This window comes from Podarcis muralis, chromosome 15 (assembly GCF_964188315.1).
Source record: "Podarcis muralis chromosome 15, rPodMur119.hap1.1, whole genome shotgun sequence".
NCBI lineage: Eukaryota > Metazoa > Chordata > Lepidosauria > Squamata > Lacertidae > Podarcis > Podarcis muralis.
This window is the reverse complement of record NC_135669.1, coordinates 44,624,420-44,649,937: the sequence shown is the minus strand read 5'-3', so window position 1 is coordinate 44,649,937 and position 25,518 is coordinate 44,624,420. Positions and strand designations below refer to the sequence as shown.

Here is a 25,518-nt window from a genome sequence, read left to right as displayed (position 1 = left end):
AGCTGAGAAATTGGGGAGCCGAGGGGGGGCAGGGTCTGCCTTGGGCCGCTTTCCCCTCTGCCCTGGTCCCAGGGAACCTCCAGTCAATGAGGAAGTGAGCCGGCCAGAGTGCGGCCAGAGCTGGGGCAAGGGCACCCTCTGCTGGCCAAGAGTGGAACTCCCTGCCTCTCGCCATCTGAGCAGGTGTGGGCTTAGTGGGGGTGTCTGTCAAATCTCCTCAAGGGGGATCCACCTGCAAAAATCCTATTACATTAAAGGCTCTCACCTGGAGTTCTTTTGGACAAACTGTTTATGAACGCTGCTACAGTTAATTCAGAACAAAAGTGGCAAAGCCCTTAATCATATCAGAACAAATATTACATTTTGCAAGACCAACTAGGCAGCTGCCTCCTCTCCACAGAATCTAGTGTTGTCTGCACAGGCCGGCAGATGTTCTTCAGGGGTCTCAGCAGAGCCCCTCCCTGGAGATGACGCTGATGCTCCACCCGTAAGCTGCTGCAGCCCCTTCTCTCCCCCTCCCCCAAAAAAACATGGTATGGGGGCCCTGCTTGGAAGGAGGGTGGGACATCTGGAGGCAGCTCAGCTCAGGCACTTTTTCTTAGCCTTCAACACTAGCAGAGAGGACAGCTTAGATCGGAATTTCAAAAGTTTGTGAGAAACCTAAAGCTAACGTGAGTTTTAGGAATTCTTTTAGGCAAAAATTAGAAGCTTCAGTGCCTGTTAGGATCAAATCCAGCCTCTTTTTTCTCAGCAGGGCTAGGAGCCTCATGGCCTCTCCCTGGCCCCGATCCTGGCATGGGGTGGGGAGAGAGGTTAGGCCTTCTCTGGTGGGGCTTCTTCATTCATCGCCCTGAAAGGAAACAAGATGGCTGGGGTCACCCAAACAGAGGAAGCGTGGCCCTGGTGGGGGTCAGCACCTGTGTTGGGGGGGGTACCCCTGACGCAACTTACTCTGCCTCATCCTTGGTGATGATCTTCCCCGAGTACAGGACCTCAGCCACCATGGCCACCATGGGGTCAAAGTTCAGGCTGGCCACTGCAGTCACAATGCCATCCCTGCGCAAGGAAGAGGGAGGGCTGGGTCAGGATGGTCGTCCCCCCCCCCCTCAGGATCTTTCCCATCAGCCCCTGCTGCCTGACCCGTCTTTAAGGCGAGATTCTGAGGAATGAACCTGGGACTTGCCAGCAGCAATGTCCCCCCGCCCCCAATGACGGGTGCCACTCTGACAAGCCTCTGCCCCGCCCCACCCAGAGCAGAATGAGTCCTGCATGATTCCTGCATCGCAGGGGGTTGGCAGAGATGACTCTTGGGATCTTTCCAGTTCTAGGTTTCTATTGGCAGAGGTGCTCTTTCTGAAACTGTCAGGCCCAACGTAAGAGGGCAGGATTGGAGAACACCCCTCCCCCGCAAGGTGGCAATGGACTCCCATCATCCCTGACCACTGACCAACAGCATATAGGGGAACCCCCCCTGCTGTCTCCCCTTCCATGCAATAGGAGTTAGAATGCACATCAGCCTGAGAGGTGGGGGTGGGGAGAAAAGGGATCTATCTGCCCCTGCCTTAAGACAGTTTGGAGCATCACCAGCATTAACGCTCTATCCTTAACCCCCACCCAAAGAAAATACTGTTTTATCGATCAGAAAAATGCTATATTGTCGATTTAGAAATCATACGATATGCCTTATGCTGTAATTCTGATGTTCAGCTTACTTTTTAGGTTCCGTTTTGCTGACCGAATGTCATAAATTGCAGTTGTTTTACTGATGGTTAATTAAATGGTTTGTGCTGTACTTGTTCTGTTCTGTTATTGTTGTTCATTGTTTTGTGAGCCGCTTTGGGTTTCATCTGAATGGAAAGCAGCACAGAAATGCAACCAATCCAATCCAAAGCACGGCAGTTGCTTCTCTGCAGCGCTGGGCATGGGGGCTTCTGTGCTGGCAACTGGGGCCCCAGCTCGGCTCCCCCCATGACCAAGCAGAGCTCTTGACTCACCTGATGTAGAAGATGAGGAACTTCTCCTGGCTTAGATCTCCCTTGAGCACCGTCTCGGTGTAGCCGATCCCGCAGCCTGTCAGGCAAGAGGGCAGCAAAGTTTTGGGATCCGACAGGATAGTTGGCAGGGAGCTGGCAGAGGACTGAGACCCCTTCTGGACACGAGGCTCAAAGCTCTAGCATGGCATTCTCTAGGTGGTTTATGCAGATATGATGTTTTTATATTTTGCTGGAATCCGCCCAGAGTGGCTGGGGAAACCCAGCCAGATGGGTGGGGTATAAATAAGAAAACTATTATTATATTTCATAAAATTCATACAGCGCTAGACGAAAAAAACCCAGACAAACTGCCAAGTGGATTTACTAAAAGATAAAAATGAGGAAATGAAGAAAAAAAATGCGGCAGTACTTTAAAACATACAAAAGTTAAAATGTTAAAACAGGTTAAAAAATCACCTCAACTCTCTAAGCACCTGGACAAGCTTGCCTAAACGAGAATGCTTTTAGCAGGTGCCAAAATGAGTACAGCGAAGGCTCCCGCTTGAGATCAACAGGCAGGGAGTTCCAAGGTGTAGGCGCTGCCACACTAAATGACTGGGTTCTTACAGATGAAGGGCTGGGATTATGGGGCACCGCCAGTTGGTTGGCTCCTCTGCCTCCCTGGCTGGCTTTGGGGCAGGAGGCTGGTGTGTGTCCCACCCCCTCGCCTACCTGCGTAACGGATGCTCTTGGTCTGCAGCTTGGTCCAGAAGAAAGGCACCGTGTGCAGCTTCTCCTGCCTCTGCAGCATGTTGAGGGCAGCCACGCGGCCTGGGGGGGGGAGAGAAGGGGGGAGATGGAGGGGGGGCCGTGGTCAGTCCTCTAGTCTAGGGATCACTCTGAGGACACAGCGACTGAGCAGGGACAGCTGCCCCCACCCCTTTCTGGCTTTTCTTACGCTCCACCCGCCTGCCCCTTCCTCAAGAAAGCAACCCTCTATTCTCTGCGGTCAATAAGGACTAGAAACCTGATGTTTCTTTAAGAAGAAACACATGCAAGCTCTAGGCTCTGGGCGATTAATTCTGCAAACGCTGTACTTGGGCTGAGGGGAGTGCCCCGAGGGGTGTGCACATTCCTTCCCCACTCCTGCAGTGCCTACCGTGGGCTTGGGCGATTTGCCAGTGGCAGATGTCAATGTTTTTCCCTCCGAGCAGAGCCACGGGGAAGGAGGCCACGTCCCCAGCAGCGAAGACAGAGGGGGCACTGGTCTGCATGTACTGAGGGGGCAAAGGAGATGGTGGTCAGAGATGGGGAGGGGACAGAGGGGGGGGGTCCTCTGCATCTTCCACCTACCAAATCCACGACGACGGCACCTCTGCGGTCCAGCACAATGGAGCTGTCCTGAAGGAAGCTGGAATTGGGGGTCACTCCTGGGGGGTGAGAGGGGGGAGTGAGGTGGTGGACATGCCCAGCTGGCACCCAAGTGCTTTGCCCTGGCCTCTAGCCTGGCATTGCTGAAGCCCTGGCCTGATCCCTCCTTGCCAAGCCATGTGACTTACAAATTACTTTCTCTCTCTTTCTCTGTGTGTGTCCTTATTGATTTGCTTGTTTGAGGGGAACACTAAGCTCCCCCTTTCAGACCAAGATTGTGACCCTGCTGGGCTCTGAACAACTGGCATGACATGCTAGAAATCATTGTAGCTAAAATAGCAAAGGATATGTAATAATAATAATAATAACTTATTATTTATACCCCGCCCATCTAGCTGGGTTTCCGCAGCTACTCTGGGCGGCTTCCAACCAAATATTAAAAACAACACAGCATCAAAAATTAAAAACTTCCCTAGACAGAGCCACCTTCAGTTGTCTTTTAAAAGTAAAATAGTTGCTTATTGCCTTGACATCTGCTGTACCGCTGAAGATATTTTTATTATTCTGTGCCTAGATGTTGTTGTTGAAAAATAAATAGAAACATACAGAGAAAGAAAGAAATCATTCCAGTTCTGCAATGGGTGGGTGGCAAGAGCACTGTACCTTGTTGCCAGAGTGTGCAAAGGGCTTCCAGCTTTTTTGGGTGTGGGGGGAGGAGAAAAAAACCACCATCCCTGTATGTGGGGTACAGAGCCTGGGCTGCCTGCCCTGCTGCTCATGGGGGACAGCACTCCCTCCATACAGCCCAACCCTTCAACTCACCTATTCCCACCACCACCACATCTGTGAGGATCACCTGCCCGCTGCTCAGAAGGACCTGCGTGACCTGGGGGGAGGGAAGGAAGAGGAGGAAGGCAGCTGTGATTTGAGGACCTGCCAAGCCCTCAGCCTCCCGCTTTTGTGGTGGCTGAGCTCAGCCCCTGCTCCCCCCCCTCACCGACCTTTCCTCCTTCGCCTTGCAGCTCTGTCACCTCTGCCTGCAGGTGGAACTTCACTCCCTGCACCTGAAGCATCTGCAGAGGTGGAAGGAGACACAGGTGTTGGCCTTGGAGCACCCGGGGAGGGCAGGCAGCCTGCACCTTCTCCTGGGATGCAGCTACTACACTGGGAGGGTCTGGGGTGGGCGTCACAGGTGCCAGAAAATGTCCACAAGAAATTACCCTCCACCTTCTACTTCTCTTTCCAAGAGGTCGCCCCATAACCCAGCCTGGAGCTGATCCAAGACCACCAACTAGCCCAGCCTCAGGGGGGTGGGGGGAGGAAGGTCCAATCCACCATCAGAGCATGCCAAGCAGGCACTCTGGCCCTGAGCTCCCCCCTCTTCCCTCTCTAGAAATCCCTCTGGCTCCATGCCTGGGCTGCTCACCTTCATGGCCACCTGGCCCACCTGGCAGCCCAGGGCTGCTTGGTATGGGCACTCTGCCCTCTCAATCACCTCGATGCAAGCGGCTTTGCCCACGAGGCTGGCGGCCACTTCCATGCCTGCAAGGAGGAGAGGAGGTGCCTCACTCGGGGGGCCTTTTTGGGGAGGGGGGTGCAGGGGGGAGAGGCCAGCTGCGTCTCTTTGCTCCTAGGCACCTGCTTCGCAGAAGGTTCCTTGGAGCCAGGCTCCTGCAGCTGCTCTGTCCCTGCCTCCCCCCCCCCCCCGCCGCTTGCCGGGCCCACCCAAACTGAGCGCGCCTGGTTTCCATACCGATGAAGGACGCTCCCACAATCGCCACCCTCTTGCCCGTTGCCAAGCGCAGGATCCGGCTGGAATCTTCAGGGGTGAGGAGGACGCAGACGTTCTGGAGGTTGGCGCCTGGGCACTGGAGACGCCTGGGGCTGAAACGGGGCCAAGAGGAGAGGGGGCTGAGCAGGATGGCTTGGCTTATGGTAGGGGCAGCGTTCAAAACTCCCATTGTTCTAGGCACGTTTTGCGATGGGGAATTTCAGTAGCGCGAGCAGTTTCTGAGCTCTGGGCGCAATACTGTACCCTTGTGCCTGGGAGGGGGCAGTGCCTACCTGCTGCCCGTGGCAATCAGCAGGTGGTCGTAGGTCTGCCAGGTCCCGTCACTGAACTCTGCCTTTTTGCCATCCAGGTCCAGAGACGCCACCTGCAGCCGGGCCAAAGAGAGGACTCAAAGTGGGACTGCGATGGAGGGATGGGGGATAGTAGAGTTGGAAGGGACCCCAAGAGTCATCTAGTCCACCCCCATGAACTAAATCTGCCCTTAACATCATCCTCCGTTGACCCTTTGACCACAGTCCTTAAATGGCCTGGGGAAGAGCTTGGGCTTTAAGAAAAGCCTCATCCTGCAGGACAAGGGTCAACACTGCTAGCTCCTCCTCATCCTGCCTTTCTGTTTGTCCTTTCCATTGTTCTGAATTGGGGCACCCCATTTTGCATGGCATGAGACCCCCTCCTTATGCAAAGGTGCAGGGGTTTGTGTGGCATCATCCATGTTAGTGGGGGGGGGGGGTCTCCTTTCAGTGTCCTAATCTCCCCCCTCCCCTCACAGGTGGCAACACCACTCACCTCTTTCTCCATCCAGACTTCGATGCTGTGAGCATCCAGGAAGCTCTGAGACCGCAGGTAGATGTCTGTTGCTTTGGTACCCAAAGCCTATGAACAGCAAAGGAAGGAGACCTGTTTTATACCAGTGTTATTTTTGTTGTTTTATATTTATTTATACTCTGCCTTTCCCCCCTGACATGGAATCAAGGCAGCTTACAGCTAAAAACACTGGAGAAAACAATAATTTAAAAACACTTAATTTTAGTTTTTTTCATTTAATTGATTCTAAACTATAGAATTAAAACTATACCTATCGATGGATCTATATAACCTATTAAAAGATACAAATTCCTGCAATAAAAACTTCACAGCGCCAGGCCTTTCATTAAAAAGCAACCAAAGGACTTCACCTGCTGGTGGAAAGACTGCGAAGAGGGAGCCTGTCTGGCTTCAATAGGCAGGGAGTTCCAAAGCTGCCTGGGAGAAGACACTGTGGAAGACTGGGAGCACCCAGCTCATCTCTCCCCAGCCCAGCAGTCTTCTAAAGCAGGGGATTGAAAAAGTGGTGGGGTTCCTGCTAAAGGGCAGTATAAAAATGCCATCATGTGGCACAGGGGGTGCCCATCCTTTTGGTCAAGTGGGCACAGGTAGTGCCTTGGGCACCAGCCACAAAACGGCTGCCATGCAGAATGTGGCATCGTACACCGTTAAACGACTGTCATGCCTACCCTGCACCCGGGCAACCTTATGCCTGCCCAGAGAAGGCCAGTGCTTCCTGTTGGTCCTGGGTGGGCAGATCCCACCATACTGATCCTCTGTGCCAGGCAAAATGGGCAAGGCAGCCACACCACCCTCTCAGCTCTCAGAAATCACTTCCAAAGTGCCTCCACCTCTTGCCCCGTAACTTTCCTTCTGCGGAAGCTAGAGACATCCTCATTGTAAAAAACAAAAGCTGAAAGTCTGGGCCCCCTGAAGACCTTGGGTGATCCCTGGTGTAATGAATGAGGGGCAAAGAGACTTCCCACCCTCGGCGTTTTCAGGTATTATGAGCCCCCCTGCTCAGGCCCCAGGCCCCCCAGAGACCTTGCTCAGCTTCGTCTTGTCGTAGGGCAGGTGGTTCTCCCGGGTCACCATGACAATTCTGCCAGTAAAGCCCTCCTGGCGAAGGATCTCAGCGCAGGTCAGGGCTGCGGGGCCTAGGAAGGAGAGGGCAGCCAGGTGAGCAGTGATGACTCTTTGGCACTCTGGGTGATGCCCCCCCCCAGCCTTGGCCCTCCTGGACTCACCTGCCCCCAGGAGCAGCGCCGTCTGGCTGTTGAGCGGGTTCCGTTTGCTCATGGGCTTCACCCTGTGGCTGCTCTCCAGGTCCTGCCAGAAAGTGGGGGGCAGGAGGGGAGAAGAAGGGTGTGAGCCTGGGCTGTGGTTGGGCAGGAGGAAGGACAGGTAGCCAACACCATGGCCCCCCTGACATCCAGCCTTGAGAAGGGGAGGGGAGTCAGAGTTCCTTACCTTAATCTTGGCCGTGACGTACACATGCCCACCGTCCACAGTCACCTGCGGAGACCCAAAGGATACTGACTGGAGCTTGGACAGCAGAGGGTTAATGGGGCTGCAAATACCCCTTGATGCTCTGTAGGAAGTGGGCACAGACATCTTTTGGTGGCTCTCTAACTCCCCCCACCCTGCACCGAGGAAAATAGGAGGTAACTGAGGGCGTGGGGTGTCTCTGGGGCAGGAAGCCAGGAGGAGAGCAGGAACTTTTCAAGGGAGACCCAGAGAGAGACGAGGTTTCTGGGTCTCCGGGGATCTGATGGGGAGCAGTGCTTTTTGGGTGTGTGAAGCTGTGCCTGCCGACTCCACCTGCGCTCAGCCTGTATACTGGTAAGTGAATGCAATTGCTACAAAATGCTCGTAAGTCTCCTGTGACTTTTCCTTCCAGAGGAAATCAAAGCCCAGGGGAGTCCTGCGTTTGTGGGACTTCTCACCCCCAAGGGAAGTAAGTGGGGCCACGTGGAGCCATCCTCTTTCCCACTGCAGCATTTGTGGACTGGCCTCCCTCTACTGAGGCTGACCAAAGGCCAGGATTCCGGCTGCCACAGGCATTAAAACACACACTGATTAATATGCTCATTTTGGGGCCTTCACAGCTGACTCAGTTGAGGCTGACTTTGGTTGTGGCCACCAAAGGCAGCTTATAGCCGTAATAATTCACATGGCACAACTGAGTCAGAGCCTTGGTCTATTGAGCTTAGTATCCTCTACTCTGACCTGCAGCAATGGCTCTCTGGGATTTCTGGCAAGGAATCCAAACCTCTCCTGGGGTTGAACGGGCCTGAAGAAGTCATCCCTTCCACAGCCTGCCTAAGGGCCTTGAGAGAAGAAGGCAAGCCAGCCGCTCTCGAAAGGGAGCACCACAAGCTCAGGTGCCACAGGCGAAAAGGCCCCGCCATCCGTCCGAAGGGGCAACAAGATAAGGTGCAAGGCCGGGGGGGGGGGGGAGGCTGTCCTTCCAAGATCCTGGGCCTCAATTGGGCATGCAGTGAAGCACAGGCACTCTTAGCAGCCCCTTCCACCCAGGCAGGGAAGCTGCGCAGCAGGGCCACAGCGGAGGCCTCCCCCTCCCTCTCAGGACGAAAAAGGCCCCTTGGCTCTCTGTGCAAGGAAGCCCCAGCAGATGGGGCAGTCAGAATCAGAGCGCACCTTGAAGGATGTGAGGCAGTCCAGGGTGGGGTATTCCTCAATGTCCCCCGTCTTGAGGCTGAAGCAAGCCCCGTGCCAGGGGCAGCGGATCCGTCCCTGACCCAAGTAGCCTGGAATTCAGAAGGAGAGACCAGCTGAGCAGGAGAGAGAGGAACAGGCAGGGAGGAAGAGAGATGGGAGAGAGGCACTCCCTTACCTTTGCTGAGGGGGGCTCCGGCATGGGTGCACCTGCTCCCCAGAGCGCTGAACTGCAGGTGGTCCCTCACGAGCAACACCGGGTGCCCAGCCACCTCCACCTCTCGCATCCTGCAAGTGGAAGGGAGACAGGTGGCCCTTGAGAAGCAGAGGCTCCTTCTCCCTCCAGAAGCCTATTTTTGGGAGGGTTCGGTGATGCTCTCCAGAGGAGTTTCCTAGGAACTGGACTCCCCCACCCCACACATCCAAGGGAGCCAGGGACTCAAGGGCTTAGGGTCCAAAGGAGTCCTGCAGGCAGGCAGGGATTGTCCTGCTGCCAGTTGCCCCCCCCCCCTTGTCCAATCTCCTGCCTCCACAACAGCGAAGGCCAGAGGACCAAGACAGATGCTCCAATCTCTTTGTTGACTCAGAGGTCCAAATGCACCAGGTCTGCAAGGTGGATGATTCTGCACCGTTTGCAAATGACAACATGTCTAGCTCACTGTGAAACGAGCTAATGTTGTAGCAGGAACCCCCCTCACCCCAATCATTCTGTTTGTACAAACTTCACACACACACACACTCACACACTACATACGCCACATTTCTGTTATAAATTCATAGAAAATCAACCATACATCGGATTTGCACTGTTCCATTTTTATTTTACTCCATATGACAAGAACTAACAAAGGGGGGTGGCTTAGTCCTGGTCAGCCATAATCCCTTCACCGTCTCAGCACATCTGCAGGAGCCCTGCCCAGTGGCTGTGCCGACCCTGATGATCCCAGACAGAAGACAATCAAGATCACAAAGAACTTGCATATGGGAGTGGATTCAGCATGGACTGAAACAAAAGACGATCAGATCTTCCCTCAGGGGGCAGGAAACTGCAAACTCCCCTTTGTCTCCTGGAAGTGACTCAAGGGGTAGGGGGGAAAGGAGGAACCAGCCAGGTGACAAGATACTCAGGTTACCACCAACTCCTCCCTCAACCCCTCCTTTCTGTAATGTATGCATGATGTTTCTGGGGGTGGGCTTGACCTAGAGGAGGGAAATTTTCAAAAGTTTTTATAAGACCTTGCACACTATTTTTCTGGGTCTTTCCTCTCACCTGCAAGTGAGGGGAGCACCCTGTCGCGACAGTCTTTCTTCAATAAAGACCAAGCCTACAGGCTGCTGATTTGCTTCAATTTACTCTGGTTGGTGTCTTTACTTTTTGTCCAAGGGAGCCCTCGGATTTTTCCGGTAACAATGTGAAAGCAGGAAAAGAAGCCTTTGCTGAACCTGAGCTGCCAGACAACTCTGCAAGGCCTTGGAGACATGTGCAGATGGGTGGGGAAGCTTGTATAAGACCCGAGCAGGAATTATGCAAAGGCCTTTGCATAACATGCAGGCTCATAACATGCCGCCTGGCTCAGCTCCTGTTCTGGGCAGCCCGATGGCTTAAGAAACCGTAATGGAAAAGAAAGCAGCCCATGCACAAGGCCAGGATACATATATTGTAAAAGTGGGGAGGGAGGAGGGGAACTTGGCAGCCTTAAAAATGTGTCCTTCCCCCCCCCCCCCCCAATCCAGACAGTCTGCAGGACTATAAAAGGGCAGAACTGGGAGGGGCTGGGTAGCCAAGCAGAAACAGGAGGAAGAGGAGGCAGAAGTTGGTAGCAGGAGGGCTGGGTGGGGGGAGCGGGGAAGGAAGGAAGGAAGGAAGGAAGGAAGGAAGGAAGGAAGGAAGGAAGGAAGGAAGGAAGGAAGGAAGTCTTCCTTCGGGAGAGGGGGAGAGAGAGACAGTGAGAGAGAGAGACAGAGACAGAGAGAGAACGCTTTCCTGTGTGTGTATCTATATCTGTATCTATATATATCTGGATCAGCCCACAGCTTTCAAAGACTAGACAGATCCATGCAGGAAGGAGAAGTCAATCATTGGCTATTAGCCTCAGGAGCTCCATGTGGAACCTCCAGGGACAGAGGCAGTCTATCCCTCAGCAGCTGGGGAGAAGCGGCAGGAAAGGGCTGTTCCCTCCGTGTCTTGCTTGGTGGTCTTCCATGGTGGCACTGCTTCTGTTCTTACAGCCAAAACAAACGCAGCAATGCTTTTACCGCTTCCCTGCCATCTATACTCACTCTCCGTCATGCATGTCGTCCACCTGGCAGACCTGCTGTGTGACGACCGTGTCTCCCCCTTCCATGGCTCCTGCAGGAGGCCCAGAAGAAACAAGCTCAGGCAGAGAACACAAGGGCAGACCCTCCCTCCCTCCCTGAGCAGCCTCTCTTGTCTGCCCCCCACCCTGGGACCTCTCTCAGCAGAATGAGCAGCGAGATGAGTGGCTGGAAGCACCCGAATCCACCTGGGCCACACCCCAGTCTGGATTAAGTCTGGATTAACATTGCCCAGCTGCACACTCCAGGCAGACCAGGGAGTGAGTTCCACAAGGCAGGACTCAGTCAGAAGGAAAGGGAGCGAAGCTTGCTTTTTTCTGACATCAAAGACATTACGTGAAACATTATCTCTGACAATGATGACACCAGATTCCCTTATGTTGCGTTTGTAAAAGAAGAGAGCCCAGGGCGAATCAACACCTAATTCCTTGCTAGTAATCGGCTGGCAATGCAGAGAAAGCACTCCGCACACTCTCAGAGGCACTCTCTTCTTTATTAGAACACACTATCCTTTCAGCTGCCAAGCCCCATGTGGTGGCTCAGCCCTCAGCAGTTTCTGATAACACCCAGCTGACAGCCCTGAGTTGAGGGGGGGGGCTCAGCTCCGTGGCAGAGCTCACTGTTCTGCATGCAGAAGACCCCAGGCCAGCCCCTGGAAGTGTCTCCTGCTGAGAAATGACTCAGCAGCTGGTGATGGCGAGGCAGGCCCAGTCCTCCTTTGCCTGGGACCAGAGACAGAGAGGCAGGCTGCCTGGCAGAGGGAGGCAGGCCAAGCTGAGATGAGGGCTGGGCAGAACCTCACTCTTGTGGGACCTACTTTGTGCCCTCTGACTAGGACCCCCAAGCTCTACCAATCAGAGTCAGGTGCAAGAGACAGGCAGCTATGGCATGGGAGAGACAGAGAGGGCAGAGGAGCCTCCCAGCACCTTCTCAGCTAAGGGCCTTTGTTCTCAGGGGCAGAACCATTTAATTTTATAAAATGTATACACGACTTTGTAAAAAACAAACAAACCTCAGAACAGTTAACAAACAGAATATGATGTGACCTCACAGCCCTCTCCCATAAATCCGCTTTGAGGTTGGCTTCTTCTTACAAGCAAGGAGCATACTTTTCATGAAATAAGCATGGCATAGCATCCTCCTCGCCCCTAGCTATGAGCCCAGGCTGGCTGCGGAGAGCCCAGCAGGCAAGGCCAGGGAGGAAGCAGCAGCCTCCCAAAGGCAAGATGGGTTCTCTGTCCCGGGGGGGGGGGGAATCAGATGCTGGCCACCCTTCAAACTTGGAGGGAAGCCCCATCCCTTGTACCTCCTTCAGCCTGTGCTGCCAGGGAGGTGGCCTGTGGTAGTGCCAGCGAGGAAAAGCAAGTACTCACGGCCTTGGATTCGGTTTCCCTGGAGCTCAGCTGATCCGCCTGTGGCTCCTTCCCTCCTGGCTTCTCCTGGGAGAGAAGGTGGGTGTGAAGAGAGGCAGCCGCCTGCTTCAACCAGTTCCTCCTCTCAGCTCCTGCCTCCAATGCACAGCTCCTCCACGGCTGTTGCTCTGCTGGAAACAGGAGCCCCCAGGGGCACCCCTGTTGCTCCGGAGGGCTGAGACCTGGAGAGGAGCTTCTGGAGCTCCTTAATCAAGGTGTCAGAAAGGGAGTGTGCAGACTGCCCATGGGGTAATGAGCAGCTGGGCCTGGGTGTGGCAGAGGCTTGGCAACTCCTACGTCACATGCAATGAGGCAGGAGTTGCTCCATCCATTTCAGGACTGTCTACGCTGACAGAAAGAGAGCCATTCCTAGCCCTCCCAGGAGATGACACTGGGGACTGAGCCCAGGCCTTCTGCATGCCAAGCAGGTGCTCTGCCCCTGAGCTACAAGGACCCTTCCCAAAGCCAGCCCAGCCAAGGACACTTCTCCTTGGACTTGCAGTCTCAATCTTCTTCCTCTCCAAGTTGGGGGAGGCAAACAGTAATACTCGAGCCCAGGCAGTTGGGGCCTAACTGCAAACCATCTCTCCGCTGCCCCTACAAGCTTTGGAACTCCCTGCCTATTGAAACCGGGCAGGTGCCTTCGCTGCACTCTTTTCGGCACCTGCTAGAAATGTTTTTGCTTCGACAAGCCTACCCAGATGTTTGGAAAGTTGATGTGAGTTTTGATCCGTTTTTAATCCCTTGTTACTTTAGCTTTTCAAATTTCTTAACTTATTGCTGCTATATTTTCTTAGTAATAATTTCATTGTTTTATCTCTTCTGTAAACCAGCTTTGAGGTGTTTTTTTTTTTTATAATCGAGTGGCAGATAAATTTTATGAAACAACCAGCAAAACTTTCATTTGTATAGACCAGCAGATGTGAAGAAGGTGGACGGGCCTGCCTGATGGAGGATGCGGAGGGGACCCAGCAGGCAGATAGGGAGAGGGGCAAGATCCTGCTCTCTGGTGAGAACAGCCTCTGAGTCAGCAGGAAAAAGGGACAGGCAAGTCCTGGGCAGAGGAGCAAAGATGCAACAGGTTGGTTCTCTAATGAATGACGAGTCCTTTATTGACTGAGTCCTTTATTAGGACTCGGAAAGAGTGCAGAGCAAAGTCTGCAAGTCTGATGTTGCAACAGGGACCCGAGAGTGACTTGACTGGCTCTGGTATCGCTTGGAGAAGCACGAGAGTGTGCATAAAATTAGCGTTGCCAGAGGTTAGGTGTCAATTTAGAAAGAAAGGCATAGCTTAATAAACATTGGCAGAAAATTTCTGGCACGGCCTCCCCTACAAGTTGCAGAGTAAGCGATGGGGAGGGGGGAACCCAAGGGAAAGCATGGCCATGGGGCAAAGCAATAGCAAAGGATGGCACCCAAGACTACAGAATGAGTTTGCTGTGTCAGTGGACAAAGATTAGGCAGGCATTCTCTGGAGGGCTGTTAGCCTTAGGAACGTAGGAAGATGCTTTCTACCTCAGAACATTGACTCATCTAGCTCTGTACTGTCTACACACTCACAGGCAGCAGTGGCTCTCCAGGGCCTCAGACAGGGATTCCTTCCCCAGCCCTTCCTGGAGATGCTCTCTGAGAGGGAACTTCTGCATGCAAAGCAGGTGCTCTGTCACTAAGCTCTGGCCCTCTGACCCTTGGCCAAGCCTGTGGGGAAGAGCGCATACTCAAAGTGTGCCCTCCCACTTTCTCATATGCACACACAGGCTGGTGGCTTCCCCACTATTTGATGACTGGAGAGAGGTCTGAATCCTCTTAAGAGCACTGGGCTCCCTCACCCCAAGCTTTGTGCTGATTTTATTTCTTCTTTTTCACCTTTTCTTCTGCCACCAACATTGTCTAAGTCTGGGAGAGGGCAGACAAATTTGCCTGTTTTCCCCTCCCTTTTGCCCCCAAACAGAGCGTTTTGCACTGGCTGGGAGTTGTGGTCCAAAGCATGTGGGGGATTGGCACCAGATTGGCACAGGCTGGCATGGTGTCCGCTTTAGCAACGCTTCCCACGCAGTTTGGTGCCTGAGGGAATTTACATGCGCCTTTGCTCAGTCAAAACAACACAGATTTTTCTCAATCTGTTACAGGCTGTACCCAATGTCAAAGTAATGAATGGGCATTATCTCCTGAGGTCCGTTAATTTCAAGGTATCTACTCTTAGATGCGAGTGAGAGATTTTACTTTCTTGGGCTCCATGATCACTGCAGATGGTGACAGCAGTCACGAAATTAAAAGACACCTGCTTTTTGGGAGGAAAGCAATGACAAACCTAGACAGCATCTTAAAAAGCAGAGACATCACCTTGCCAACAAAGGTCCGTATAGTTAAAGCTATGGTTTTCTCAGTATTGATGTATGGAAGTGAGAGCTGTACCATAAAGAAGGCTGATCGCCGAAGAATTGATGCTTTTGAATTCTGGTGCTGGAGGAGACTCTGGAGAGTCCCATGGACTGCAAGAAGATCAAACCGATCCATTCTGAAGGAAATCAGTCCTGAGTGCTCACTGGAAGGACAGATCCTGAAGCTGAGGCTCCAAGACTTTGGCCACCTCATGAGAAGAGAAGACTCCCTGGAAAAGACCCTGATGTTGGGAAAGATGGAGGGCACAAGGAGAAGGGGACGACAGAGGACAAGATGGTTGGACAATGTTCTCGAAGCTACGAACATGAGTTTGACCAAACTGCGGGAGGCAGTGGAAGACAGGAGTGCCTGGCGTGCTCTGGTCCAGGGGGTCACAAAGAGGCGGACACGACCAAACGACTAAACAACACTTTTAGATGGAGAGAACGAGCCATATCTACAAATTAGAGATGAATATTATTATGTTGGTAGGTTGTTAAGCATTTTCAAAATGACTAGGTGGGCAGACCCCTCCCCTCCCCGGGTCCACTTTTCCGGAGCCCCCCTAGCGGTGGCGCTCTGTGCGCGCGCCGGAGGAGCGCCTCGCTGACCCTGCCCATTCCTGACCGGTTGGGTCCTTGCTGGCGAGGAAGGGGACGTCGGAGTACCCCACCACGGCATCCAACGCGGCTGGCGCTGCTGCTCCAGGGCGCGCCTCCCTGCCCCCGTTTCCCCGCTGGAAAGGGATCCCCGTGTAGTCCTGCCGCTGCCCAGCTGCGCTTTGCTTCTTGTGGGCGGCGAGCCCTCCCGTTGCTCTCTGCCGGGAACCGGACCCTACAGGACCAAGGCGCTCCGGCCGCGTCACTTCTGCCGCCGCTGATCCCGCCCGCAGCGCCCCCTCCCGTCCCGTCGGGGCGTGCCCGTCGCCATGGAGACGGGCTGGCCGAGGAGCCAATGGGAGGCGCGCCCGGGGGCCCGCTTCGTCCGGCGGCTCCTGCTCCTGCTGCTGCGCCCGGGCGCAAAGGGAGCTGGAGGCGCCGCCGTCGGGGGCAGTTCTCTGGGGCGCGGCCGGGCGAGATCGGCGGGGCTCGCGGCCCGCGGGCAGCCCCTCGATGGATCTGCTGGTCCTGGGGGGGTCAGTGGTCGCCTTCCGGCTGCTCAACGCCGGCCTGGAGCGCCTCGTGCCGCCGCCGCCCTCGGCGCAGCGCAACCGCTGGAAGTGGCGGAACATTTGGACCTCGCTGGCGCACAGTCTGCTTAGCGGCTCGTGGGCTCTGCTCGGGTGAGTCGGGGGGCCGAGAGAGACTGGGCGGAGTTGGGGGGGGGGAAGCGGACAGCGCGCGCTCAGGGGTCTCACGGCTCTCTCTCTCCTTTTCCAGCTTCTACTTCCACCCGCAGATGGCGGAGGACCTCATCGACACCCACTTGCCCGCCGCCCACCACCTGCTCGGGATCTCCGTGGGTGAGTGGCCGCCAGAAGGAGCAAACGCAGGAGGAGGGGTCCCCGCCTGTAGCCGACCTCCGCTCCTCCGAGGCGCTGACCATAAAAGACGGGCGGGAGGGAGGGTGTGAAGCCGCACTCTGTGCGCACCCAGAGGCACTTTGCCCACGATTCCCCGGTCCCAGAGCTGAAGTGGGATTGAAAATGGGCCCTGGAAGCTGAACACAGCGCTCTGGACCCAAGGAAGCGACAGAAGGACGTGTGTGGGAAAGATTGCCTCGGTGCCCCCAGAGCCTTCCCTTCCAATGGCTGCTCTGCTTGCCTGCCTTTGTCCCCTGGGGCTGCAGCCTCAGCAGCTGACCCACGGGGCGGGAAGCGGCTGGTGCCAGGCTATCTCCTGGGTGCGCCTCTCGCCACTTCCCTCTGGCAGGCACGTGACCTGGGGGCAAACAAACGAGCCCATTCTCATCCCTCGCTGCTGCCGCCACAGCAAATTCCTCTCCGCAGAGTTCAGCCTCGCTGCCCACCCCCAAGAGACAGAGAGTCATTGAAGCGCGTGCAAAGCCCCCCTTGGGCCACTCCCCAGCCTCAGCCCATGCAGCAGATCCGTTTCAGGGCTATGTCTGGCTATGTCTCCCCACCACTGACAGGATATAGCATGGTAAGCTTCCTCTAGATAGCAGGGAAACGGGGAAAGTCACTGGGACAGTTGCTTTGGTTTACTTCCCACAACGGAAGCCTGCAAAGCAAGGCACAGAGGTGGCAAGCCTCGCCTGCTGTTTCTCCCCAGCGGTTCAGTGGTAGACTGCCTCTGACCCTGGAGGTTCCGTGCAACACTCTTGAGCGCATAACCAGTGAGTGACTTCTCACTCCTCCTCTTCAAGTCAGGCTCCAGCACCACACCTGACCGCAGGTCCCTGAGGATGGGGCCTGGGAGAGATATGAGTGGCCCTTGGGGGGGGAGGTCTTCCAGAGCTGGGCCACATGGCCTCTTTCTCTCCCCACACTCCGGTCTTTTGCTCCAACAGACATTCTTCCGGATCAGGAGAGAGCAGGGCACCCGCCTGGGGGAATGAGATTCCTGGAAGTGGAGATGCCCCACCCAGCACTATGAGATTTTTTTGCCAGATACTCTTGAGGCAGGGGATGCCACGAGGAGGAACAGGAACACTTCTCATGTGACTTTTAAAATAGCTGGCGGGGGTGATGGTGGTTGTTATTCCAAGTCCCAGAGTCCTAGCCAAAGGGACATGGAAATGCCTTGCGGTTGCCAGCCTTGCTGAGACTGCTGCCTTTCCCTATTGGCAAAAAAACTCATTTTATTTTTTGGCTGTGTGTCTTCACCTGCCTTGATCCCTCTGGTGGCACTCAGGACTGGGCTCTTGGCACTCGTGCCCATGTCGACGGAGAGGAGGATGTCCCAGTGAACAATTTGGGGGCCTGGAGGGGTTTCATCTTCTTAGCATTTGGCAGAAGTGGGTGGAGAATCCTGTGTTTCCATAGATCATTTATTTGATGCATGGGATTCTGTCTTAAAACATGCCCAAAGCAGCTTAGGAAGATCACCTTTAAAGCAACATATAAGCACAGCAGCCGGCAGTTAAAATTATGCCACAACCAGAGACTCCGTTTTCGTAAATTATAACTAAAGGCCGTAAGAGCAGGCAAGTCCAATCTATCAGAGTGGATCCCTTGTGTGAGTGATCCTGCAGGCTCCGCTGGTGGGGTTTGTCCTTGAGCTGTGAGAGGGCTGGGGCAGCTATGGCTTCAACCTGGATCATGAGCTTAAATCCCAGGACTCAGTCACAGAATACAGGCAAGAGTGCCTCTGAACCTGTGCAGGTGCTGAGTCAGTATTCAGGAGGCACGGTGCAACTGCCAGTTGACCCTGCTCATCAGGGCGGCGTTTGCCAGTGTGGCGGGGCTGATGAATGTTAAGACATCTTGACATTCACCTTGGAGGCTGTCACCTTGGAGAGGAGAAGGGGAAGCGAGAGGCCTTCTCTAGGCTTGTCCCGAAGAGGCCCTGTTGTTGTTTTTTTTACAAGGGGGGCAAAGGGCAAGGCCGGGAGCTTTTGAGGAAACGGCATTGTCAGGGAAACGTGGGCAAACAGCCCTTGCCAGCCCCGTTCCCTGCCTCTGGCCCTGAATGGAGACGTTAGAACTAGGAGGGGGGATCTTTATCTATCGGGTTAGAGGGGGAAACGCCCAGGCATCTGCTTGCCTGGGGAGCTGGAGAGACAGGCAGGGCCATCTTCCCCTCCCTGTATGCATGTTCTTAGCATGGGCTGAATCTGACCGCTGCAAACTAAGCAGTCAGAGGTGGGGTAGGGTGGAAGGAGTCTGGAGCCAGGAATTTGGAGACTTTTTTCCAGCCTCTTCAGCATCTTCATAATTTAATCTGTGGAAAGTTTAACACACACCAGTCCTCGGAGGAGCATGAGGCCAAGCTCTGCGCACACCCCTCCTCTTTGGTCTGGTGTGTGTGTGAAGGGGCCTGGCTGCTAACGCTTTCTTTTCTGTTCCTCCCTCAGGCTATTTCGTGCAGGACTTCTTCGACATGATGTATCACCAGAAGATCCAGCAGTGCTGGGAACTGCTCTTCCATCACTCTGTGGTGAGTTCTGGGAGCACCTCTCCCCCACATGCAGTGGGAAGGGATTCTTCCTCCTCGCTTTATCTGCACAGCAACCCTGTGAGGCTGGCAGAGATCACACCCAGTGGTCTCTCCTGGGTCCCAGTGCAACTCTCTCACCCCTGCACCACACTTCCCAGGCATCAGCTGACTGGCTAGGAGAAACGAAGGTGCCTCAAATGAATTCAGGGATAGGGCTCTCCGGGATTTCAGGCAGGCAAATCCCCAGATGGCAGAAGTTTATAAAATCATGCATGGCCTGTAGAAAAGAAGATAAGAGAAGTTTCCTCCCTTCTCCGTCTCATAACACCAGAACTCCTGGCCATCCCGTGAAGCTGAATGTTGAAAGATTCCGAAAGGATAAAGAAAAGCCTTCCTCACGAACCACACTCACTCCTACAGCAGGCAGGGATGGCCAACTTGGATGGCTTTAAAAGAAGATTAGAGAAATTCATGGAATGGGAGAGGGCTGTCGATGGCTGTGCTCTGCCTTCCACATTCAGAGCATTCCTGAATGCCAGTTGCTGGAAACCACAGGAAGGGCGAGTTGCTCTTGTGCTTGAGTGCTGCTAGCAGGCATCCTGAACCAGCAGGCACTTTGGCTCTGATGCTAGGCGAGGATTGTCAGAAACCGCCCCGTCCCTGAGCGTGTTTTATAATGATGGCTGTGCAGCTTACATAAAGAGAAGCTGACCTGTGCCTCCTTGGAGCTGGGCAGGGCAGGGCGTGCCATGCTTGGCGGCTCTCCAACAATGGTCTCTGGCAGCTCAGCTTCTTGGCGCAGCCCTTGGCTCAGGCCACTCGACAAGGGCCAGGGGCTGCGGGGTCAGGCAAGCTGATACGTGCAGGGCTTGACTGCGTGTGCTGGGGGGTCTCATTCCCCATTCAGACCCTCTTACTAGGAAAACGTGCTTCCTGCTCCTCCCGGTCCCTTTGCAAGTGGGCGAAGTTTGAAGTGGGGGGAGGGATGAGCGCATGGTAAGTAATCTAGGAGCAGATGGGGGGGCAGGGGGTAGAGAAGGCAAGGAAAGGAGCCTTCGTAAGGCTTTGCCCCCGTTTTCAGTCCCAAGGCAGTTCAGCCTCACAGCCGGTAAAGTGGTGGTGAAGGCAGGAGTGTCTCTGCACATGCAGACAACCTTTCGACCCACGCTGATTAAGCTGCCTGTCTGGAGTATGTTGGGGGGCAGTGTGCACACCCTCCAGGCAGGCACCTCTCCTCACTGGGCTTCCCTCCTTCTGGTGGCTTTCCAGCCCATTAGAAGCTGCTGCCAGATGGGTCAAAAGGCCATTTAAATAATACATCTAATTCAGGCAGAGACAAAGCTTAATCCCCAGGGGGCAGCTAATCCCATTAGGGCCTGTGCTGAGGACAGCATTGCTGGGAAGAGCTAGAAGACCCCTCCCCCACACAAAGAATGGATCTCCTAACCCCCCCCCCCATTAAGAGAGGGGGACCTTGGCAGCTCCCCCTTCCACTGAGGTTTACAGAGGAGGAGGAGTCTGTCTGCTGTGTGAGCCCAAGATCCTCCTCCCTCTCCCTGCCTCCCTCAGGTGCTGAGCTGTCTGGCTGCTTCTCCTCTTGCTGGCCACTAGAATTTTATTGGACAAGGCCCCACTGCTTTTAACAGCTGCAAGACAGGTAGAAATTCAACAGGTGATGTAGGCACCACTGCCACATCTCCATGCAAGGGGAAAGCCATGTTTTTGCTTTGCTTTGCTTGCAGCTGTTAAAACCTCCTTATAAAAAACCTGAAGATTCAAACTGTTTTAGTTGGTGCCTGGCTTTGCTCTTCCCACTCCCTGCCCCTTTGGCCTCATGTGTCGTACTTTTCAGATTGGAAGCCTATGGGCAGAGACTGTCTTACTTTAATTGACTGTAGGTAAGCTGCTGTGGGTGCCCTTTTGCCTGATACAAATCCTGTAAATTAAATAAATCCACCGCAGCACCCTTGACTGGCATTGACCCAGTCACAGGCACTCACCCTCTCCCCCAGCCAGAAGTGCCATGCCTTCCTTCCTCACCCAGTGGATTCAGCCTCAACCTCGAAGCTGCTCCCCAAAGTCTTCGTTGTAGGAAAACGATGTGACATGAAATTGGCCGGGGCTGATCTGCCCTCAGGCTCTCCAGGCTGGCCATCTTCAGTTGCTGCAGCTGGAGAGGAAGGGGCATAACTGCGTGGACACCTGTCTTACATGCAGAAGGCCCCAGGTTCAATCCCCAATGGCAGCCTCTCCAGTTTACAATGGTCAGGAAGCTGGCGAAGAGGCTCTCTGCCTGAGAGTCTGGTGACCCGCTGCCAGTCTGAGCAGGCAATCCTGGGCTAGGTGGACAGAGAGTGTGAAGGAAAGGGCGTAGACTGTCTGCTTTGCATGGAGGATGCACTCTCCAATGGCAGTCTCTCCAGTTAACAGCTGGAGTGGGAGAGACCTTTTCCTCAGCCAGAGACCCTTCAGAGATGGTGCTGGCTTCCTAACGGCCGTTGCTCCCTTCCTGCCTCTCTCCCAGGTGATCCTCTGCTTCGGCTTCGCCTTCCTGGTCCACCGCTTTGTGGGCTTTGCCATGGTGGCCCTGCTGGTGGAGATCAACTCCATCTTCCTGCACCTGCGGACGATCCTGTTGATGGCTGGCTTGGCCCACACCACCTCCTACCGCTTGACCAGCCTGCTCAACCTGGGCACTTACGTGGTCTTCCGCATCACCACCCTGGCTTGGATGACCCGCTGGCTGGTGCTCAACCGGGAGAACATACCGCCCAACACCTACACCCTCAGCACGGTGGGCATGGCCGTCATGACTCCCATGAACATCGTCCTTTTCTACCGCCTGCTCCGCAACGACTTCCTCACCTCCAGCCGGCGTGAGAAGGAGAAGTGATCACCCCTGGCTCCTCCCTCCCTAACAGCTGGCTGTACAGGCCACAGGAAGGGGGAGAGCAAGTCAGCGGGACAGGAGAGGAGAGCCAGAGGGTGGTCTTCAACATCTGCTTTCCAGGTTGCAACTGCCCCTCCAGCTGGATCATGGAAAGGCCAGCACAGCCACAGCTGCAACCACATGGCAGGAGGAAGCTGCTCCTGGAGAGTCTCTTGGGACAGTGTTTGGGGGCCCTCTGGTTAGCTGGGGAGGGGTCTTGGCAGCAGTCAAGGAATGTGGGCTAGCGGGAGAAATAGCCAAGGATGTAAGGTCTCCCTGCAGGGAGGGAGCTGGTTGAAATGACTTGGCCCTCACAACTGTCTGTGCTCTGCCTGCCCCCCCCCCCTTGCAGGGTGGGAGTTTCATTGCATCAGAGCTCCAGAAGGCAAGACCCCTTTCCGAACACCAACACCTGAGATCCAGGCCAGAGCAAGTGGCAGGGTGCCAGGATCCCTCCCTTCTCCCTCACCCCTCTGTCTTGTTGCCTCCTGGCCCTTCTCTGCCTGCACATGAAAGCAGGGTTGCCCTGGCCTCTCTTTCTCTCTCCTTGAAGAGCCTGTATGTCATCTGCCCTTCTATGCCATGCTCAGCTGAGCCTCTCAGTAACTAACAGTCTGTAGGTGCATTCTCTGCATGCAGGCGTGGGGGAGTGTCAGGTGGCAATTGTCCTCTTACTATTCTCTCTTTTGAAGAGTTGCAAGCAAATCCCACTCTCCTCACCTCTCTCCAGGCTAAGCCAGGGATGCTGCCATGGCCACGTTCTGCCCCTGCTGGCCACCTAGATTAACCCAAGGCATCCCTGTGTCAGGGGACAGCACCACCTGGTTGTACTGGATGCTGAGGGCCAGGATCTTTTAACCCTGCTAAGAGCCAAACGGCTTCCTCTGAGGCCTCAATATTGTGTAGACCAGTGGTGGCGAACCTATGGCATGCGTGCCAGAGGGCGCACTCAGGGCCCTCTCTGTGGGCATGTGCGCCATTGTCCCAGCAGTGCCATAGCTAGGGGGTGAAACTGGTGCTCCAGCACTGCAGGGGGCTCGTGGACGCTTCCAGCATGGTCCCAGCGCTGCTAGGGCACCATTTTCACCCTCGGGGCCGCGCTGAGGGGAGGAGGAGAGGAGGGCTCGTGCTGGAAAACGGCCGGTCTGTCCAGGCCTCGGGTTTTGATGCGCCAGGGCCTCCCGCCAGTTTGTTGTTCCTACTCGGGAGTAAGCCGCCTTGAGTTCAGCAAGGTTAGACAAATTATCAGCATGCGTACAACAGCAAAAATCACATTAATTGTTCAAAAGCATGTCAAATGCAAACTTTTACCTTTCAAGAAAAAAAGTTGTTTGTATCATTGAAAGCACTGTTATTGTGGGGTTTTTTAAGACAAAAGATGTTAATGTATGAGTTGTTTTTTCTAAACTAAAACCTCAGTATTCAGGTTAAATTGCCGTGTTGGCACTTTGCGATAAATAAGTGGGTTTTGGGTTGAGGTTTGGGCACTCGGTCTCTAAAAAGTTCGCCATCACTGGTGTTGACAATAAGGGAGAAAGCACTTACAAGAATCTTATTCTAACAATTTGTATGGATATGTTTGCACAAAAGTAACAGAAATAAAAGGATAAAGTGAATGCTGGTGCTTGGTCTTACCTGGCAGGAGGGAGGTTCCTTGGCATCCAGTGGGGAAGGAGGCTCCAAGTGGTCCCGAAGGTGGGGCTGGGGGAACCCAAAGCTGTGTTGCTGCTCAGGCCAGTGTCATGGTCGTCCTGTAACACTGACCTTACAGGATGGCTATGCCACTGTCCTCAGGAGTTTGATCAGGTTTACAGATGGACAAGATGGCAGACCCCACGAAGTAGTCACACTCCGAAAGATAGCTTTCTGAATTCAGAGGCCTTCCAACACGGCAATGGCTGTGGGGAAACCCATGAAATGTCACGGAAGAGCAAGCTTTTGAGTGTTTCTGAACCCTTCATTGGGCTGGGATGGAGGATTCAGAAAGGCCCGCCTGTTCCCCAAAAGTGGAGCATAATGATGTTGCCCCAGAAATTTGTAACAATTATTGAAACGGAACAGAGAAGGCACCTTCTGCAGGTAAGGCTGGTCCTCTGCACGAAGTGTTGGGGCCTTTCCTCTGGAGACAACAACCTTGTGTGCGTCTCCTGAACAGGTTTCGATGGAGCTTAGCCCCAGGTAAGTGTGTCTACACCAGGACTAGGGAACCGGTGCAGGACTCCCACATCCCATCAGCATCGCCCAGTAAGAACCATGGCTAGGGATTATAGGGACTGGAGTCCAGCTGCATCTGAAGGGCCACAGGCTCCCTATTCTCCTGCTAGAGTAAAACTGAAGGGCAGTAGATTTCGGACAGGCAGGAGGACATACTTAATACATCAGCCGCTTACACACCAAACATGTAAAGCACATTATTTGACCCTTTCGAGAACCCTGGAAACCATTTACCTCTCACAGCTACAATTCCCAGCACCCTTGAACTACAGTTCCTAGGATTCTTGGGGGAGGGGGAAATGGGCTAAAAATGGGCACCCCTCCCCCTCAAGTATGGCCAGTAGCCAGACCGGGGGGGGGTGAAAGCAGGAGGGGCCCTGCAGCACCTGGAAGGCCACCACCAACATACACGTTCCTGTAGCCCCAGGGAAACAGGGTGGCAGCCTCAGGCAGACCAGCCTCAGCAATTGTAGGAGACACCCAGGGCTCACAGGATAGAGAAGCCATAGTGGCTCCCCATACATAGATACATTTGAAATATCTTAAATTGAAATTGTTATTATGAGGGAGAATCATTACTATAGTACTGGTAAGGCTAATAGTGGCTGCCGTATTTTTTAAAAGTGAAGGTAAAGGGACCCCTGACCATTAGGTCCAGTCGTGACCGACTCTGGGGTTGCGGCGCTCATCTTGCTTTATTGGCCAAGGGAGCCGGCGTACAGCTTCCAGGTCATTTGACCAGCATGACGAAGCCGCTTCTGGAGAACCAGAGCAGCGCACGGAAACGCTGTTTACCTTCCCGCCGGAGCGGTACCTATTTATCTACTTGCACTTTGATGCGCTTTCGAACTGCTGTTATAATTATTACTGTACTGTTTAGGTTAGTAAGTGCCCGGAAGCTGTACGCCGGCTCCCTCGGCCAATAAAGCGAGATGAGCGCCGCAACCCCAGAGTCGGCCACGACTGGACCTAATGGTCAGGGGTCCCTTTACCTTTTTTATTGTTTTTCTAATTTTTAATTTTAAACGTGTCAAGGGATGAGTCATTACTACTGTTAAGGTTAATAATGGCTGATATATATAAATATATAAAAATGCTACTGCCTATTTCAACTTAATATTATTATTATTACGCGGGTGAATTCTTACTATTAAGGTTCTGAATGGCTGTGTATGTTACATAAACACAGGCCGGCAGCCATTGAGAACCTCCAGGCAACGCGAATGTTTCTTGTCAGGAGAGCGACTCTGAGGGAAGATTCCTCTCAGGACTTTCCTGGGGGCGCCTATATTCGCCCCCCCCCCCGGCCCTGCTTGGCGCATTTAGTTCTCCCCGCCCCCCCTCACCTATTTTCGGGGGGGGGGAAGAGGGGGGGTTTCTACGTAAATGAAATAATAATAATAACTGGGGCGCGTAACCGACAGGCTCGCGCGCGGCCTTTCTCTCTCCCGCTCTCACTAACCGGAAGTTCTGCTCGTGCCTTCCGGAGCGACGGCGGAGAAGACATTTCCACTCGGCGCCGCCGATTGGACCCATTCCGCGTCCGTCTCCCGCTGCCGACGGTTGATTGGCTTCAGCGGCCGTTTGC

The 25,518-nt window shown here is 54.2% G+C and overlaps 2 protein-coding genes across 9 annotated transcripts; one reads left to right on the top strand and one right to left on the bottom strand.

The window, feature by feature from the left end:
• Positions 1-271: 271 nt before the first annotated feature.
• LOC114585564 (apoptosis-inducing factor 3-like) lies at positions 272-25,482 on the bottom strand. 8 transcript variants are annotated; one of them, XM_028708351.2, is made up of 20 exons: positions 25,393-25,482; positions 23,352-23,614; positions 10,900-10,969; positions 8,798-8,907; positions 8,602-8,711; positions 7,411-7,455; positions 7,188-7,269; positions 6,985-7,097; positions 5,923-6,009; positions 5,409-5,500; positions 5,098-5,228; positions 4,771-4,886; positions 4,346-4,417; positions 4,167-4,230; positions 3,327-3,403; positions 3,133-3,250; positions 2,706-2,804; positions 1,995-2,070; positions 952-1,056; positions 272-850 (listed from the first exon to the last, which is right to left on the bottom strand). In XM_028708351.2, the coding sequence occupies exons 3-20, from the start codon at positions 10,962-10,964 to the stop codon at positions 814-816; spliced, it is 1,599 nt and encodes a 532-aa protein (XP_028564184.2). In that variant the 5' UTR covers positions 10,965-10,969; positions 23,352-23,614; positions 25,393-25,482; the 3' UTR covers positions 272-813. The 8 variants fall into 8 exon arrangements, with proteins under 8 accessions (XP_028564184.2, XP_028564181.2, XP_028564185.2 ...); XM_028708348.2 differs by lacking the exon at positions 25,393-25,482 and adding an exon at positions 25,277-25,384; XM_028708352.2 differs by lacking the exon at positions 25,393-25,482 and adding an exon at positions 25,336-25,359.
• TLCD2 (TLC domain containing 2) lies at positions 16,330-23,332 on the top strand. Its single transcript, XM_077919496.1, has 3 exons — positions 16,330-16,831; positions 18,705-18,787; positions 21,312-23,332. The coding sequence occupies exons 2-3, from the start codon at positions 18,731-18,733 to the stop codon at positions 21,678-21,680; spliced, it is 426 nt and encodes a 141-aa protein (XP_077775622.1). The 5' UTR covers positions 16,330-16,831; positions 18,705-18,730; the 3' UTR covers positions 21,681-23,332.
• Positions 25,483-25,518: the final 36 nt, after the last annotated feature.